The following is a 19,333-nucleotide window of genomic DNA, read 5'->3' as shown; positions in this document are numbered from 1 at the left end:
CTGAAATCAAAACCAGCTTTCCCCTTACCATTTAAACTGCTGAGTGCTCCCCATATCAGAACCTAAAACTGCTCAACAGAATGCAGGGAAAAGGAACTCAGCGGTGCAACAGAAAATGAGATCAACCTTCTTTCCTTATAATATAAACCAACTTTTAATATAAAAACGTCTCTCAAGTTTTAGGTGAGAATAACACATACATTTCAGTGTAAAACAGTGCACAGTGTATATGCCCTTGGACACCCTTCTCTGCATCTCTCACGTTGCCAGAGGCTGCAGGCATGGGCCAGGATCCTGCCCAGGCCACTCTGTGGAACACAACTGATGGGGACACAAGCAGGGCTCGCCCAACGGGTTCTTTTTTACTTTGGGGTGGTCCCATGGTTCTTAGAGCACTAAGTACATTTGAAATCCTGGATTCAGTGAAGAAACATCCATTTTTTCTTCAAATAGCAAATGCTAAGAGTAATTTTTCCAAAATTAACAAAAAGTGCATTGAAATAGAGATCTGCTCATCTTGTTGCAGTCCAGAACAGACACCCAGTACCAAATCTATATCCCAAAGCTGGCGGTCCATAGGCTGTCCTAGTTCCTGCAACATGTTGCCGCAGATCAGAGGAAACAGTTAAAAGTAAGAAATAAAAAAAAAAAAAAAAAAAGATAAAAATAAGTTCCTTCCCCGAAAATTATTTCAGTCTGTGAGAGAAGAAAACAAATATTAAAAAATTAAAAAACAAAATTTGCCATCAACAGTTTTGTGTTCAAGAGAAGATTAGAAAAATAAGAGAGGCCTTCATGTCCAAATGAAAACATCCATTAGTGTTTGAGTTGCTTTGGATGTTAATAAAATAAAATTAAGCCCACTAAAAAACAAGCAACAACACAAATAAAACCCCCAAACCTTTATTTTCTAAAATATACATTACTGCAAAGTGCTCCTTGGTTTCCAGACTGGGAGCTGGTTTAAAGGAGGCTGTGGAGGAACAGGAATGGGGAGTTTCTTGTACACCTGCCATGTTAGCGAGGGTTGGTCATGTTAAGGCACTCACTCCAAAAGAACATTATTTCTGTCCTGAGACTGCTGACATGCTTTGATTAGTTTCAGCCAGTAACTTGGAAAAAAATACAGTGCTTAGGGTAATACTGACAGAATGGAGAACAATTTTTCAAACAAGAAAAAAAATAAAGAACATTATATACATAATTCCTTTTTTCTTTTAACTTAAAAGCATCCTTAATACATTTTAATAACTGTATTAAAGACTACTTAAATATTGAAGGTTTTAAATAATGTAGATTTTTTTCAGTAAACTGGGAGTAGCTGTGTAACTGCCAGTATATTGGTCCCATTTTAAACAATATAATTTTTATTTTCATCTTGTACATATAATAACATGGTCAAAAACATGTATTATTCCACTCCACATAAATAAGTATAGTTCTTCTGACCTGTTTTAAAAACTACATCTGTTGAAATAATCAGATTATGAGACTGTATTTTTCCTTTGTAAAGTTTCCGTAAAAATCCTACACTCCTCTTCATTAACACTGTATTCTGGAGTACATAATCACAGGGCATTAGTAAAAAGAGTTAATCAAAAACCTGAAAGCTACAGTAAGTTAAATGAAGTAATGATAAGAAGTATTACGGAATGTATACTCTGCAGCATAGAGAGATTTTCTCACTGGGCTGAAGTGGAAAATTACTCCAGAAGAAATTCTTTGTGTTCCTATTTGAATAAACCATAGATTGTGCTATTCTTCGCTCAAAAGTGCAGGTCAGTTCATGAAAAAGTGGGATTTATGAAACTACCACTAAAGGACATTGACCAAAACCTGCTGGCAGTTAAATGGGTGCCGGGGGCAGTCCAGGGAGAGAGAGGCATCTCCAGCAGGATTTCCTGAACCAAGCCGTATCTTGAAGTCCACAACTTTCTGGTGGTTGCACAAACAAGTCACCAGGAGAACTGTGCTTGCTTGAAGCATAATGGTCATTTTCCAGGCATCTGAATGGCAGCAGCATCCACTCATGCCTGTGGTGTTTGTTTCAAGAATACCAAGTCAAAGGAATCCATGGATCCTGCATGGGCTCCAGGCGTTCAGAGGCAGATTCCTGATGCCTGGGCCAGCAGGTCCCTCTCCTCCAGAGCACAGCAGCACCATCGGGGTCAGTTCGCAGGGTCCTCAGAGCCCAGTGTTCTCCTGGGGCTGCCAAGAGGTGCTTCTTACTCCTATAAATCCCCCTCTGTAGGCGGCTGGCACAACCTATAGAGTCTTTAGTGCAGAGGAAGAGTAGGGAATTAAAGGGATAATGACAAAATTACTGGATTCACGTACAAGGGTCAGCAGCTTCTTTGTTATTCTGCAAGCTTTAGAGGTAATGACATACCAAGAATACTTCTATTTTTAATCTTAGTAATTGCAAGCTTAGAAGTGCCACTAGCCATTCGTTAACTAAAGTATTTACAATCATTGTTTCTAAAATTATTTGAGATTCTCCATCACTTTCAACAGTCCCTTCTCTCTTTTTCTATTTCTTTTGATTTTAAACCCAGTTCAGCATTTTATCTGAACAAAAAAGCTCTCTCTGTCATATCGGCTGAGATACCAAACACACAAAAGAATATATCTGCTTGTTGACATGCTTGAACAAATTTTAAAATTAATAATCATCTTCTCAGAGAATTTTTTTGATTCACAAGATATACAAATTGAGAATAGTGATTAAACGCATGTTTAGACACTAAGTACATGCTGACTTGTCATTCCTGCATGCTTTTGTGAGCTTTTTCTTGCTTTTTCTTCTTTATATCAGAATAAACCCAAGTCATTTATAACTTCTCTTTCAAGACAGCTATTACAGATTTGTGCTAAGAAATATAATCCTGGGAACTGATCACCAGATCTCCTTTTAACTTTGCACGGTTTTGTTTTACATTATGATGTAATCTAGTAGGAACACACATATCTGAGCTTTATTGCTCTGAAATTATCCAAGTAAATAGTTCTGGAATTTATCACTGTGATTTAGAGTGTACTCAAAAGAAAAAAATTCCTGATCTTGTGATTTGTTTTTAAAACTGCTCCTTTTTGAAGGTAACATGGTTATGGCCATATCAATGGAGCCAAAGTAATGTGTGGCCATTAATATGGCAAAATAACTACACTGCCAAAACACTGATGGATGGCACTCTGGCCATGGTACAGGAGCCAACTCCATTGTTTTATTTGTTTTTGAAATAAAATCCAAAAGAAGGATAAGGTTCTAAATGCAAAATTTTACTCTTTTTAATGTCTCTGAGAAAATGAACCAAGACTGTTAGAGGGACCAGTGTCTCTAGAGTTTAAAATAATTTTCTATAAACATTTTGAGGAGAGAGAAAAAGAAAAATTAAAAGGAGTATTTTAGACTAACTTGGAAGTCTTAATGGGTGAATAAGATATCAGTGCTTAAAGATGGTTTTTTTTAACATTGAACCAATGTGTTCTTTGGAGGACTCAGGCACTAGCAAACACATTTGTTCTGTCTGAAGATACGACACAGCCTTTGCTGGACCTTTTCTGATGCTGATTCTTGTAGGCCAGAACTGTTTTGCCTTCATGTAAACAATGCCATTAACAACAGCAGAATCAGAAGTTTCTCTGGTATTTCGACAGATAGATTCTGTATATATCATCTAAACCATGAAAAATTGTTGCTGCCATTGTGGGAAAATGCTGTATTACAGTTTATTAAAGAACATCCTTTTCTCTCTGAGAGGTGAAATTGGAAGAAACTGACTGAAAATACTTTACTTAAAAGTAAATGTATTATTTTCTTGTAGAGAGAGATAAACATCTCTATCTCCCATTAGGTGCAGTAGGATTTACAAATGTACAGTACTTTCCAAAGCTGCCTTCTAGACAAACCCATATATAACCATGGACAACTGAGGTTCCTTAGGGCTGAATTACTGTGTGGTTACTCTGACTGTAAGTGCTTGCTCTTAAACCTGCTCTGCCAGAGCTAAACCATCAGATACTTGTAAACACACTACTGTATTATCTTTGCATAGCTGCAGTCAAATTTGCTGTTCAGGAATTTTTCTTTCTAAACATTCCAGAGATGACTGTCCATCACTAGCTTTGCCAACTCATAGTCCAAAAAAGGCAGCTATGTTTGATTCAGAAAATGAAGAAACCCATGAATCTGATGATCTGCAAATCGTAAGCAGCAAGTGTGATTTATCTATAGTGTGTATTTAGTTTAGTGCAGGGACAAAAAAGAATTCTTATTTTTTCTTTTTTTTCCAGTATTGCTACTAAGATCATCTTTGGTTACAGCAGGAACTCCACAATTGTTACAGAAACAAAATCAGCACTCTGAGAAAATGTGTAATACATAATAACCTACCGAGGTGCATGCTCTGGCATTTGGTCCATCACTTTCAGATTCTTGGCAGAGATTTCAACCCTTGGTCCCTGTGGAAACAGAGAATTTATGATAATGACAGTATTGATAAAGCAAATGCTCCTTAGGAAAAAATATTATAATAGGAGTCTGGTTCCTATTTGAGAATCCATTAACTACTTCTAAAATATTTGGAATCCATTGGATGGATACAACCATCATCTATGTTTACTTAAAAAATAAATTAGTCCTAAACTACTTTACAAGCACTGCTGTCTAGCACTAGATAATTTCTGCTATTTTAACAATATGATTGAGACTTGGTTTTTTTCTGTACAGAAATTTTCCTAAACATTCTGCACATTCTCTCTTTTCTAACCCTCAAGGCACACACAACATACACGGAGGCATAGGTTTGAATTGCTGTAGGGGCTGTACATACAAAAGTTAACTTGTTTCTCTCACACACACACACATGTAGTTATTCAGCCATTAGTAGGAGCTGGGACTTGTAGGTTTGCAGTGCACAAAGTACCATGCCACAGCACAATAAACTGGTGTTGGCACCGTGACGTTACTGGACAATGGTGGCATGCAGCAGACACATGCAAACACTCACCTGCTTTCGCATGATGTCTGTAGCTTGCATGATACACTTGGGCAGGAGTCCATGGCTGCGGGCCAGAATGGCTGCTTGCTCCAGGGACACACTCAGTGTACTCCTGAACGAGGGAACAAGAGTTAGGAAACCACGGATCATAGCTTAGAAAGTATAAATAGGCATGTGCAGAACACTTACCTGTTCAGTATTGTTTCCATTAGGTATTTACTTTTTCAGATTTTCTTACATACAAAACTATTAAATTACTTCAGTCTTGCTGCACCTGGATACTGCAATTGAGTCTCCAGCATCATTACTACAAGGCTGTGTGTCACTGCTCTTCTGCATTGATTCATTTTAAAGGGACTCACAAATTAATCTTTACTTCTGAGACACTAGCAGAAGAGTGGTGTTTCAAAATCAATGTGTGCACACACCAAGATTCTAAAGCTATTTTTGAGCAACTTCCTACATTTTCAGTGTGCAACTGAAGACAATGCTGACTACAAGTTCTATGCAACGAGATCTCTTGGTCAAGTTGCATTGGATGAGGCACCAAAACACAAAATCTTTTCAATACTTTTGAAAAGATTTTTTTCAATACTTTTGAAAAGTATTGAAGAAAGTATTGAAAGTTACAACCTACCCTAAAGTAAAGATGGCAGCAAATTTAGGTCCTTATTACATTCCCCTAAAATTTCCCTTATTTTGCTTTGAATAGGATCGCATCTCTAGAAAGAACAGAAGCTGCCATCACAGAAGTAGCACACAGGTTTGTTTAACTCTCACTCACCTCTGCATCCCAGTGGCACACATGGTGATCTGACAAGCTCCCAGCCGGTAACAGAGCTCAGAGGATATGGGCAGCAGGCCAGCTCCTGATGAGGCACTGCTGGAACATCCTGACTGGATTGGCTTTGTACTAACGAAAGACTTCAGCAGCCTGCAAAGTTCATCCATTGCATTGATAGGACGAATAAGCTAAACAAAGCAATACAAAAACAATCCACAGCATTATTAACACCAACCTATAAAGACATTTACAAGTCTTTATACTATTGTCTAAGCATAATATTCTACACGAGCGCAACTGCCATAAAGTAACAACTACTTACAATATATATGAACTTCAGAAGTGGCAGCATAAAATTACTTATGCTTGGGGCAATTTTTTATCACAGATGACACGGATTATTTACAATGTGTATTACAATTGCAAAGATGTTCCCTGCAGTAGCATTTTAATGCTTTACATGCACATATCCAAGTCACCTGCCCAATTAGACAGACTGCCTACATATGAGATGCTGGGCAGCATCTATTTTCTTGTTTTCTCTGCAACAAAGTGTACAACGTGAACAAAGTGTAACAAATTGCAAATTGAACATTTGTTCATTTTCATGCATCTGTGGGAGAGGAAAATGAGCCTGTTCTGTCTGGAATCAGTTTGGCAAGAGCAGGCAGGTTCACACAAAGTCTCCTTAGTGCTGCAGTGAAGGGGGTTTGTGTCTACCCAGGTTCTGAACACTTTCTTCTCAACAAAAGAACTGTACCCAAGCTTCAGAGAAATTCAGATATCCCCCTTAAGGTTGGAAATATTTTAAAATGCTCTTTGTGATTGTATAGATCTGCCATACAGGTATCCCACAACTGGAATTTTAGAGATGTTGAAATAATACTTCCATGAGAGAATTTATTGCAGACATAAGCGCAGAAACAATACCTGGTCAATCTTCATTGCGGTAGTATTGGAATCAGTGGGCAAGTTTGATCTCTCTAGGTAAAATGTCCTGCAAAAAAGCCAGCAGGTACTACATTAGTTTGGTTTGACCCATTTCAAGCACATTTATGTGTACTATCTTGTATAAAACAGCTGAGACAGCTATGCTAAAAATCTTGCACTTGAAGATCTGCTTCCCTATTGAATCGAGATTGCAGTAATTTACAGAGTCTATACTAACATACTCCAAATCCCCATTAAGAAAAATATACTTCTAGCTCTGCACAAAATATTGAGGTCAAATCTGCATTCCTTCTGAATGGGCTAAACTACTGGAAAAAAATTACCAAGTTTCCCACATAATGAGTATCTCCAAAAATCCTATTCATACAAAAACCTCATCGGGAATGAAATATCTTTTTCATTAAATTTTAAGGCCCTTAACAAGGAGTGCTCTGAAAATTTCAATGTCTTAAGGCAAAGCAGAAGTACAAAATACCTGAGTTTACGGTAGTATTGCTGCACTTTTTCAAGTGAAACACCATTAATTTGCTGTGGGAGTTCTTCTAGAGATGAACCAGCTGGTTGTGATTGCCCCTCTGTACTCTCCAGAGCTGAAGAAGAAAACACTTTACTAAAGCTATGTTATTAGTGGTTTTTTAACATTCATTTATTTATCTCTGTATCATCTCATTGCTCAGCAGATGACTATTGGATCATGTCAAGGCTGATTCTGTTACTCTATAAATGCTTCTGTTACTCTTAATGCTTTTCCTAATACCAGAGTACAATGGTAGTATCACAGAGGTGAGCTTCCCAGAAAGCAGTTCTGTCTGACAGCAATTACTTCCCATTAGTGGTCCCTTGAAAGAAATTTCCTGCGTTGTATTTTGGTGTGAATATTTGCTTATCAAGTAGATTTCTAGCCCAGATGATTCTGTCACAGTGTTACTTTTTAAAATACTTCTCTGTAGCTTGGGCATATCTCTTGATCCTACACTAGATCAAACTATCCATGTAGTCCAGTATAATGTCTCTATGGCTGAGGCATAAAAAAGCCCCAAATGAGCACATGTTGTTCTCATGACTGTCTGATTCTAAAGTCTAGCACTCCCCCAGGGCTTCCTAAAATAGAAATATCTGCTTCCTAAGTAAGTCTGTAGGACTCAGCTGCTTTTTATAAGAGCTTCATGGTAATTTTTTATTTTTAATTTTTCAAAATCAGTAGTTAGCTTTTTTTTCTCAAGAAAGCTTTCTATAGACACCTTTTGTAAAGAGCACTGTGTGCAGTTTCAAGGTTCCCCCATTCTGAAACCGAGCAGGCAGCTTGGAGAAGTAGTAGCTGTCAAGATAAAAGATAATCTTCAAGGCCTGACGACTTCCTTCGATATGGTAGACGACGTGAGTATCTGGAGAAATAAAGATAAACTACTTACTGCTTTACCACAGCTGGAGAATTGTGAAATCACTGCTGTCTGAGTTTGTTAGATTACCTAATGACATATCACATCACCATAAGGTGAATAAGGGAGAGCCTTTATGGAAAGAATGCAGGCTCTGAAATCTTATAGTTAAAAGATCATAGTTAGTGTGACCTAGTATGATGTTTGATCCAAATACAGTAAATATAGTTAATAATTAGAATCCCATGTTGCTTCATGGTATTTCACATCCAGTAGACATGAAGAGAGAGATCTGTCGTGGTAAGACACTGGACACTGAAAAGCTGGGAATTCACCACAGGGAGCGAGGTGCTAATTCTCGGCCGTATCTCCTCCCCCTGCACAGAATCACACAGATGAGGCACACTGGCACAGGCCACAGCTACACAGCACAGAACATGCACCTCTATTCCACTGTGTCAGTCCTGCTTGCAGGGGAAGCTGAGGGAACACAGCAGTGCTTCAGAGAAGCTGCCCAGTGCCCTCCAGGTGTGACATGGTCTCTTAGATTTACTGTAATAGAGGATATTAATCCATAGAACATACAAAAAAAAAGTGCCTCAAAGAAACAGAGAATACTCACTTGCTACAAGACTTCCATCCAGCTGCTTGAAAAAAAAGGCTACTTTGTCTAGTTCAGCCAGAGTAACCTGAATGTCTTCCAGCATGGTGTGCTCCTCCTTCTGTAGGGCAAGGCAACAGATACAAATAGGTTATTATCTGCCAGAAGATGAGTGACAGGAAGGTACTGTTGTTATGGGTTCAGGACACCCAAAGCAGAGTGCAGAGCCTTCCATTCGCTCCATCCCAGCCAGGAAATTACTAACAGCTTTTTAACTCTGTGATACAACTTTAACCACCCTTTGCTTAGATGCCATTTTATGGGATTCACAGAGTAGAGAGCATAAAAAAAAAAGTAAATTTGAAGGGATCTCTTTCTCCAAACTTTTTATCTACAAATGTGAAGAACAGCTGATCAGTTACTGTAAAATAAATACTGATACCTTCTATGCAATGCAAACAAATAGCAGTTCCATGCATAGGTAGTTTGGAATGTATTTTATAAAAAATTTTCCACACTTGATCTTACAATGTCTACAAAGCAGAGGAAAAATCCTCCCTTCTCTATAATATCAGAGCTATTTGTCTGTTTAATGCCTCTCTTTTCTTAGCATTTTTAGAGTTTCAGCAGCTGATCTCCTGTAGCTGTGGCTCATCTGTTCATTAGGTGCAAATTAACTATGCAAGCATAGTTCCTCTCCTTAGACATAGTGCCTCAAGCCCCAGAACCACAGACCTCTCACCAGAGAGAGACTGAACTCTATCTGTTTGTCTGAACTCCTACAATACTCAGAACTACCTCACCAGGGGATGGCAGAGAACACTCATCCCACCAACAGCTGGACACTAAGACCTCTAAATGCAGCAGCATTACTCCAAATATGAAGGCTGACTGTATTTTATAGTTTTCTAGTGTGACTATGGGTCCAGCATTTGTGAAGAGGTGAATATGACTGGATAAGGAATATGGCACTTGGTTGTCAGCTGCGCCTATCTCCAGAGTTTGCAGTAGTGAGAGTCTGAATACACTGCTGGAATGCATTTAAGAGATTCCACAGCTCTGGCTGTGCTGAGCAGCACAAAATCACACAGGCAATGTAAGCAGACCCATGGATACCACAATTTTTATTCTTACCACGTGGGGGGAAAGAAGAGACTGGTAGTTCAGTAAAACTCCAGTGGCTGCTATCTGTTCCAGCCATTTTCTGCTGGCCTCTCTGCTGCTCTCTTCATATTCCCCATTATTGTTGTACCGATAGTTGAGAGCAGCCAGTAACTGCTCTGAAAAGGTGCAAACAGCAGCCACAAGAGACTGACAGAAGATGGAATCACGTCTCAGCTGTAGCTCAGTATCTGTCAGAGAAGGGGAGAGGAGCATAAAGAAGTTATGAATACACTCATCTTCCTTCTCACTGCCAACAAAGAAGTTTGTGTTTGTGTGTGTGTGCACATGACATTTGGCTTCTGCTGTAGCTTTGCACTGACTGGACAGATAACCTCTCCTTGCTGTGTGACCTGCGTGGATAGATAAAGACAGCACAGCTGGCACACGCGCATGTTTCGAAATTTTCTAGTCCAATTGACTGTTCATTACTCCCTCTGCCATCTGCATGCTCCTTCTGACTGGAAAGAAACTAACTACTGGAAAGTAACTAACTCCTTAGTTACAGCCATATCTGGATTGATTCTTTTCTTTTTACGTTTACAGGTGCAAGAGAATTATTGAAAGAAGGTCTCTGACATTACTTCTCTCCTGGGCTATTAATCTTCATCTATCCATCTGTGTTTTGTGGGCTTCCCATATGCCTAATGCATTAACTGGGCCCATCCATACAGTACCAATTGGTCTGTTTCCCGGAAGAATTTCCCCATGTTAATTTTGCTTCCAGTGTGCCTGCCAGGCAGCCACATGCTGGTCAAATCAATCTTGTCATGCTTCAGGGGATTGCAGGCCAGAGAGCAATATGAACAAGTAAAGAGTTACTTCCCAGGCACTCCCAGCCCCTCCAGCAGACTCTGCAGTGCTGCAGCAGCCTCTCATTGGCAAGGCATTGTTCCCTAGGCGAAGAAGCTGAAGACATCACCCAGAGGCTTTGAAGCTCTAGATTATTAAGACTGAACACAATAGTCTGACTAACACACCCCAGGCCCTGGGCCATATTCTCAGCCTAAGAGCAACCATCCTTCTTTCCAGCAGATGTTCATGGAAATGCTGCAGGAGATGGGGCATCCATAGAGAGACACTTTGGAAGACATTTTATCTGCTATCAAAACCTAGCCTTTATGCTCAGTAGATTGGTACACAGCTTGGTTTGGACAGATTCACAGACCAGCCCTGGCAGGAGCTGAGAGATAAGTTATAGCCATACAAATCTCTGATCTTCATTCTATGAAGATTTGAGAATCAAGTGTGGCACCAGTTTCCAGTTATGCATTATGTTATTTTCACACAAAAGGACTCCAAGTAAGTGCTACAATTACAAAAAGACCGTGCCCAGGTTCCTTGTAAAGATCTGTCCCTTGCTCTGCAAGCACAGTGTTTGCTGTGTGGTAATAGGTTCCTGATGTCCCCAGCGTACTTGGGTTCTCCTTGCACATGTAAGGTCTTTGTCTGTGATGCAAGTTAACTGTAATTTCAGTATGCCTGCTCTGTTTGGAATGACGACAGAGTCCATGGGCTCAAAAAGGTTGTTCAATAGATCACATTTTTGCTGCATGTTCTCACCACAGCAGGAAGGAGTAAAGGGAAGGAGGGTTCACTTCCATCTGAGAAGGAGGGTTGTACAAAGAAAAAAATGAAGACAGAAAAACCCTGTCCCTACTTCATGGGTATGTTTTTTTTTGTAAAAGAACAAGGTTTTAGGGACTTCTTGGGTATGTTGTTTTGTAAAAAAATGAAAACCCCTTACCTGTGCATTTTAACAAGGCCAAAAGCAGCTGATTCTTCCCATCTAAAACAGTGAAGAAAAGAAATGCTGTAGTCAACATAATACCAAGGCATATGTGACTACAGCTGGTTAACAGTTTCCTCATTCCCCCCAAATCCCTGGCACCTGCATGGCCCTGTCTATTTACTCTGATAGCCCTCACCTGCACAGACATGTTCATAACTGAAAAAAAATTAAGTGTAAAGCAAAGAATTTTACTGGTTACATGAGCTGTTAACTACCACGAATTACTGGAAACAAATTGCATTTGTAGATGAATTCCTAAGGAGGCGATTTCTACCCAGTTTGTGATCAGTTTCATCTCCTGTTTCAGTTCAACTAGACTGCAGTGGTTTAGGATGTTGTAATATCTGATTAACATTCACTTCACAGTTTTAAATTTACCAAACACCTCTCTTTTCATTTTCTAAAAGGGTTTAAAAAGCACAGGAAGATAAATCAGTCTGACATCAATCTGAACAGGCTGATGAAATAAAGTAAGGAGAAAAAAGTTCTTTGGAATTGCTGCACAGGTGCCATTTTACCATAAAGCATCAGGACTCTGCACATCATAACCTGCTCTACCTGGTCCTCTCTAGAGCCCAGGACAGCCTTATTAAAAATTGAGTTAAAATTATGAAATCAACTGCTAGATTTGATTAAGATCTCTGCTCCCTGAAGCTAGTAACAAACGTTTCCTTATTTACAGACCTTCCACCTGTTTCTGTATGATGTCAACAAGGTTCTTGATGCGCAGTGGAAGGTTCCATGGATCTTCCTGAATGCTGGCTTGAATATTATTCCGGCACCTAACTGTGGTTTCTTCCTTCTGTTTAAATTCTAGGAAACATGGAGTGTGTTAGCCATTTAGGAAATGCCACATAACTAAGAGTGGCTTAGGAGTTATAATGTGAATACAGATGAAAGCAGATATGCAGTACCAATAGCAGTGATTGGGAATTCAAAAGATCCCTAAATAGAACTAATAAAGAGAGGGCATTGTCCCATTATCAGCAGTCTCCCTGCATTGCTTTCAGGACTGTGGGCCTGGCTGACATGCACAGTGCAGGGAGCTCTCCTCCACTCACTAGACGAACCCCTGCTTCCTCTGCCTTGAATGACCTGCAGGCAGCTGTACCAGCCAGATCCAGAGAATAAGATCAACTTTTTGGCTGCAACTGTCACAGCGGGTAATACAATGAGAAGTTCTGAAATATCCTGCTTTCTTTCACCTGATGAAAGCTAACTATTAATTATAGAGCAGAAAATTCATTCTCCATGACTTAGCTATGTAGTTAAGCCAAACACCTCATTGTTGGCAAGGAAGTGCATAAGCAGACAGAGAAACAAAAAAAACTATGTCAAATAACTGATCCTGTACAGGACTAGAAGAGCATTCCAATGTCCATCCATCAAAAAAAGATGTCTATGGTAGCTATCAAACAGACACAGTGGTCCAGGATTCCAGCTGAGTGTAGGCAGGGCTTGTCTGTTCCTCTGTGTGATCAGTTAACTAAAAGACTCTTTCAGGGTAATTAATCTACTTTTAATAAATGAGATTCTGTTTACACAAAATAAAAGAAACATCTGGTATTTCTTCACTTCATTCCAACAGTGCACGGAAAGGCTAACAGATCCTCCTCGAATCCACACAAATGTGAATGTGTTCATAGAGATGAGTACATATAACAGACCTTCTCAGGAGTTATTTCTGGAATCAAGATTAAAAAAAAAAAAAAAAAAAAAAGGCAGGAAAAGATCTCTAGTTCTAGACTTTGCCACCGTAACTAAAAACTAGAGCCTGTGAGAGATTTGAGCTCTCACCTCCTACAGCACCTGAGATACAGCAGGAGTAGTAGGGAATATTTCAGCTTTCAAGTGGGAAAAGAAATGCAGCAAACATTTAGAAAATTAAATCCTGTGTATTTCAGGAAGAAAAGAAACCACATCCTGAGCCCCAAAACCATCAAGACCATAGAGTCATCATGCTCCCTGAGGAAAAAGAAAACATGGTATCATCTGTTTGCTCTCTATGGGAATCAGTTTTCAAAATCAGTGTTATGTGAGGATGAATTTACTTTGGCAATCATCCATCTGAAGTAAAGCAGAGTAAGTCATTAACCAAACTGAGGAAGAACCTTTGGTGCCTTGGATGTCCAGTGGTCAGCCCCATATCAACTTATCAGAGCACTCCTTTGCCTTGAATCTGACTATCCCTACTTTGTACCTTTTCAAATACGTTCACAGCAAAGTGGGGATTTGGAAACTTGTGAAAGAGCTGCGATAATTGAGCAGCATGTAACAAAAGAGGCTTCTGTGTGTTTCAGGAGGAATTCCCAGGAAAATGACCTCTTTGAGATACAAAAATTTCAGTGGTCAGACATGGTACCTGTCTAACGCACCACTGGTTAGACTGCAGCGTTAAGGAACTCTGTGTGGCCATAGCACTTAAGTCTTGGAAATCACATTATTAAATACAGCCAATCTATTTCTTTACCTTGCAAACTGTGGTCCATGGGAAAGTGCTTGGTTTCCTCAAAGGCCTTATTTATTCCTGGTCCTTTTAGAAGTGCATTGATTGCATCAACCTACAATTGGAATGCTATCGATCAGCATCAGTAAGACTTGCAGAAGAAAATCTGAACAGAACTCCTGTGGGAAACTGCTGAAGCCTTTACACGATTTGTATTTTGGAATGACTGACACACAGCAGTCAGACTTTGTAGTCATGAACTGGCCTCAAGAGCCTCTCACATTTAATAACAGCATTTTGCACAACAATGATCTACATGCTGATGAGGTAAGAGAATAGCAAAAACCTCCCTGGGGTTACACGTTATAATAAACACATCTGCATGCTAAACTTGTAAGAACCTCCTAAAATCTGCAAATGTGATCCATTTTCATCAAACAAAGTACTAGAAGTTTGTCCTTTTTTTTTTCATGAAAGCTTTTTTTCCCTTAGTCTTATGTCTTAGGTAGGTTGATTTAAGCAAGTTGGCCTTGCTTAAATCACAAGGCAACTTTAATAACACAGATAAAAATGATGAAACTGTCCTATAATATACTTGCTTACAGTGTTCCCTAAAATCTCAATAGTATGCCTTCCTCAAAATATTATTTCATAACACAATTTAGTACTTCCAATTTCTTGATTCACATTGATAAAGAGAAAGCAATAATGTGTAAGAATAATGCTTTACCTACCTGGTTAAAAAGGTGTTCCAGACAGCCGTGAAGTTTGTCTTGCTTGTCTAAAGGTATTCTCATATCATTGGGAAGCTCATCTCCTAATACATGAGAAATGAAAAGCTTTGAACTTATGAACATGATCTGTGATGAGCCATGGGCACACCTTCACACTGGTGTGAAGTAAATAATGATTGCTGCTTTATCTCCAATTCTTAAGCCAAAATACTCATTATTTTCATATATTGAAGTATCCAATAACTAAAGAAACTTACTCCTGCCTAATACCTCTCCCATGTTTCAGATTTACTGTGGTTCATTAGAAGAAGGCAAATCTGTATCTATGTTCTTGGGATTTGTTTTGAAGAGAACACCAAATTAAATATGCAAGTGCTTATAACCAGCGAAGACTTCTCCGCACTGCCGAAGGGCCAGGCACGAGTGGGACGCCTGTGACCTGTGCACACACTCACCTGATCCCATCTCATCGCTGCCCAGGTAAGAGCTGTTGCTCCGCACGCTGGTGTAGGACAACACGGAGTCCCGGTTACTGTTACACTCACTGCGGAGGAGAGCAGAGAGGGGACTGAACAAAAGCTGTCCGCACACCCAGGCACCCACTCTGCTATTCTGCTTTATTGGCACTGTCTCCCCAGACCTAGTTCTGTGAAAATGAAATGACTGTAACTAATGACATGCACAACAGCCATTAAGCAGGGACTCTGGAGCTGGACTGCCACAGGATGTCTTCTTCTATTTGCAGTTAACACTGGATGCATCACCCTGCTTCTGTAAATAATGAAAACAGACATCTCCACTAAACGTTTGCTACCAATTCTCAGGGCATTACAGCATCCAAATCCAGCATATAGGGAGGCTGCAGTAGCACAGATACCAGAGGTGGCAGAGAAAATTTAGGGAATCTAAGCCACTGGACAATCAGGCACTGCAGCTCCTATAATGAAGCAGGGAGTCATGACAGCTCCATACCAATCTTGGCTCATGCACTGAGCCAAGAAAATTCTGGAAAATTCTACAGTGAATCTCCTCTCTTTAAAGTTCACTTTAACTATTCTTACTGAAAGTAACCAAAAAGACTATGGATCTCAGGCTGTCCCCTTCCAATGAAGTGACAATGACACTGGTTTTAATGGTACAAGCCCAAAACAAAGCTTAAAAAATTCTCCACTGTCTCCGCCTTTGATGTAATATTTAACTGAGATGAGAGAAAAAATATTAGAGCAATTGAAAGAACCCTAATTAGGATTCTTGATGTCCTTTTTTTAAATCTAGTATCAAAGAAATCTGTTTCCTTCTCAGGAAGAGTAATACTTATGGTAACTACTCTGCAATACAAACCCTTATGAATTACACCTACACAGAAAATAGCCTTGTTGGTTATTGCAAAGAAGGTATTTTCTTATCTACAATTTGCTTGGGTTTGTAGCTAATCAATGCTCTTTTAAATCAAAACCCATGAAAACACACTCCCCATCAAGTAACTGCTATCTGTAATATATGCTTAATTCTCTGCCTCTGTCTAATACACACTGACCTGTAGGAGTCTCTGAAACTCATTGTGTCATGTCCAGAGTCTTCCTGGTCCTCCTCAGAAACTTTGAAACAGACCTTCTTGATTCCACCATGCTCAGCTTTGTCAGGATCACTTTCTTCTGTTCCCAGAGAAGGTGAGGACGTGTCCTCAGTAGGTGGTAGCTCACAGGCACCAACTTCTGTGGGTTCTGTTATGGTGGACAAAAGTCTGCAGAAGTACAACAAAGAGCTCTCAGTCCCACAAATGAACTGTCACGACTAAGGCTAGATGCAGCTATGTGAAATCAAAGCTACCTTTGTGAGCACTTTACATAGACTAAGTACTCAACATCTGATCTGAACATGCTCTCAGTTTGAGGCCATCCCCCCTTGTTCTCTCACTCTGGGCCCTTGTAAAGAGTCTCTTCATCTTTCTTTCAGGCTCCCATCAGGTACTGGAAGGCCACAAGTAGGTCACCCCAAAGCCTCTTCTCCAGCCAGCAATCCCAATTCTCTCAGCCTTTTCCCACAGCAGAGCTGCTCTGTCCCTCTGATATCTTTATGGCCTCTTCTGGACTCTCTCCCACATTCTTCCTGAGCTGGGCACCCCAGAGCTGAAGGTAGCTCTGCAGTTAGGGTCTCACCTGAGCAGGGCAGAGGGGCAGATTCCCCACTGGCTTCACCTGCTGCTCACACTGTGGGGCTGAGCCCAGGACACAGATGGCCCAGCACTGAATGATGCTGCCAGTGTACACAGATGGCTTATGTCCAGCCTCTCAGCCACCAGCACTCCCAGGTCCTTCTTGGCACATCTGCTTTCAGTCCCTTTATTCTCCAGCCTGTCCCGACTAGGTGCAGTACCTCACACTTGGTCTCATTAAACCTCAGGAGATTCCCATGAATCCCAGTTCCCAAAAGGTCCTGTTTCTACAGGTACCCTACTTCTATAAGGTGTAATTTAATCACTATAATCATGGTGGCCTGAAAGTCCTCCCTATCTTCCTCCAAGGCACTGGATTTCTCCTCCTCAGCTCGCTGGCTTCTACCCAGCGGCTACCACCCTTCTGTCGAAATACATGTTGAGACCAAGGCTCCATGTGCTTTCCACTCAGGTGAAGTTTTGGTCATGTGCTGCTTTTGGCAGGGATGCAGTTAATTTTTTTTTCCATGGGCTGGTATGGGATGGTTATGGATTTGTGCTGAACACAAAGCTGGTAATACAGAGATGGTCTTGTTACTGCTGAGCTAACACAGAACCAAGGCCTTTTCTGCCCCTGGTAGAGCCACACTGGGGAGGGGGCTGGGGTGTGTGCGAGACTGGGAGGAGGCACAGCCAGGACAGGTGACCCCAACTGACCCAAGGGATATTCCAGATCATGTGACACCATGCTCAGCATTTAAAGTGGGTGGAAAAGGAGGAAAGAGGGGCTATTTGGAGTGATGGTGGTTGTCTTCCCAAGTCAGCATTGCACAGGATGGGACCCTGCTCTCCTGAGGGTGGCTGAACAACTGCTTGCCCATGGGAAGCAGTGAATGAATCCTTGGTTTTGCTTTGTTTGTGTGCAGCTTTTGCTTCAGCTGTTGAACTGTCTTTATTTCAACCCTTATTTCTGCCTTATGATAGACAAAATCTCAAAGGCTCTTGACAACAAAAAATTCTTATTTTGGAATACACAGTAAGAAAAACAGTGGCTGTCAAATTCAGGTAGACTTTTAGAAGCAAAAGAATAATACAAACACTTGTGGATCTGCCCAGGAGTAGATTTAACACAACCAGTGAGGACTTGTCATACAAGGGCAGGTGTGAAGAGGCTGACAGCTGGGGTTGACAGCACAATGTGCTTTTGGAGGTTACTTCCTCAATATTATAAGAATTTCTTTCCCCAGTGCATACAGGATTTTGTACTCACTTATTTATCTGAACGACATACTGCTTCATTTCCTTCACTGCAATGTCTAGTTTGTTAAAAAGGTGCAAGTAGGAGTCCTGCATCTCCCAATCTTCCTGTTTCAGCAGAAAACTGAGTCCCCTTTCTTCCGAAATTGCTCCTCTATTCTGCTGGCCAAAGCTACCATCAGGTTCTCCACCTTCTGGGGCTGGACATCTCCAAGACGGTGCAGCCATAGTGGTGATGCAATGCTGAGTATATGACACTGGATTTAAGGTACCTACTAAATATTAAAGGATCTAGTTAGTATAGCTCTCATGACTTTCTCCACTCCATCCCGGTGATGATCATTTAGGATAAGTGGAGTTTGACAGGAAAAACTAAAATTTCACAAAACTGTTTTATATAATTACATTATATGACAAAATCATTCTGGAAAAAATACCCAAAGAAGTTGGGCTTTTTTTCCTGTTATGCCAACTAGATATTTTGGATATACTAAAGTTCAGAAACTGGCTAGATTATGGAAGGAAAGATGTACGTCCACATGTATGTTCATACAGAAAACTTAGAAGCTCTCTAAAAGCTTTTGTTGAAAAGTTAATGCATTTGGGTTCTCAGGAATCAGTCTATGCTATTATTTGAGCTCTACACACATTTACACTTACACACACACACACATATAAAGGAATAGGATTCTGTTCTTACAGAAGATAAATAATTATTTTTCAGTTAGAATTGCTGACAGTTTTGGTGCAGTACTTTGCTACCTACCTTAGCTCACATTAAAAATTCTAGTGCCCAAGCAAGCAGGCATCCTTTACAAACCTCAATTTGAATAGTCAATGCCATTGTTCAGAAAGTTGGTTAGTCTATAGTTCCCTCTTCCAAACATTCCTGCACTCTGATCTTCACAAGGCAATGAATCAGAAGCATGTTAAGTCAGATCATGATAAAAAAAATGTTGGAACTCAAATAACCAGATTGTAGGAGAAATGCTGCATAGCAGCAACTTATCAGAAAATAGATCCCCTGACACAGTAGAGACTTTCAACTCCAGTGCATGGAATTTATTTAGTAA

At 40.2% G+C, this 19,333-nt stretch overlaps 1 protein-coding gene across 3 annotated transcripts in view; it reads right to left on the bottom strand.

Annotated features, from left to right (window-relative positions):
* Positions 1 to 887: 887 nt before the first annotated feature.
* Positions 888 to 19,333, bottom strand: part of PREX1 (phosphatidylinositol-3,4,5-trisphosphate dependent Rac exchange factor 1) — a 99,736-nt gene continuing 81,290 nt past the window's right edge. For 2 of the 3 annotated variants that reach the window (XM_030288352.4, XM_072917196.1), the window contains exons 25-40: positions 18,274 to 18,535; positions 16,386 to 16,592; positions 15,304 to 15,392; positions 14,849 to 14,931; positions 14,139 to 14,229; positions 12,353 to 12,481; positions 11,624 to 11,665; positions 9,850 to 10,067; positions 8,737 to 8,836; positions 7,977 to 8,120; positions 7,211 to 7,325; positions 6,715 to 6,781; positions 5,785 to 5,972; positions 5,010 to 5,112; positions 4,394 to 4,461; positions 888 to 2,274 (exon numbers count right to left, since the gene is read on the bottom strand). In XM_030288352.4, the coding sequence (XP_030144212.4) occupies positions 2,232 to 2,274; positions 4,394 to 4,461; positions 5,010 to 5,112; positions 5,785 to 5,972; positions 6,715 to 6,781; positions 7,211 to 7,325; positions 7,977 to 8,120; positions 8,737 to 8,836; positions 9,850 to 10,067; positions 11,624 to 11,665; positions 12,353 to 12,481; positions 14,139 to 14,229; positions 14,849 to 14,931; positions 15,304 to 15,392; positions 16,386 to 16,592; positions 18,274 to 18,535 (1,949 nt within the window). In that variant the 3' untranslated portion in view covers positions 888 to 2,231. The remainder of the gene's footprint in view (positions 2,275 to 4,393; positions 4,462 to 5,009; positions 5,113 to 5,784; positions 5,973 to 6,714; positions 6,782 to 7,210; positions 7,326 to 7,976; positions 8,121 to 8,736; positions 8,837 to 9,849; positions 10,068 to 11,623; positions 11,666 to 12,352; positions 12,482 to 14,138; positions 14,230 to 14,848; positions 14,932 to 15,303; positions 15,393 to 16,385; positions 16,593 to 18,273; positions 18,536 to 19,333) is intronic. The other variant, XM_030288353.4, reaches the window with a different exon arrangement.

This window comes from Taeniopygia guttata, chromosome 20, assembly GCF_048771995.1.
Source record: "Taeniopygia guttata chromosome 20, bTaeGut7.mat, whole genome shotgun sequence".
NCBI lineage: Eukaryota > Metazoa > Chordata > Aves > Passeriformes > Estrildidae > Taeniopygia > Taeniopygia guttata.
Note: the sequence above shows the minus strand (reverse complement) of the source record. Positions and strands in the feature narration are given on the sequence as shown.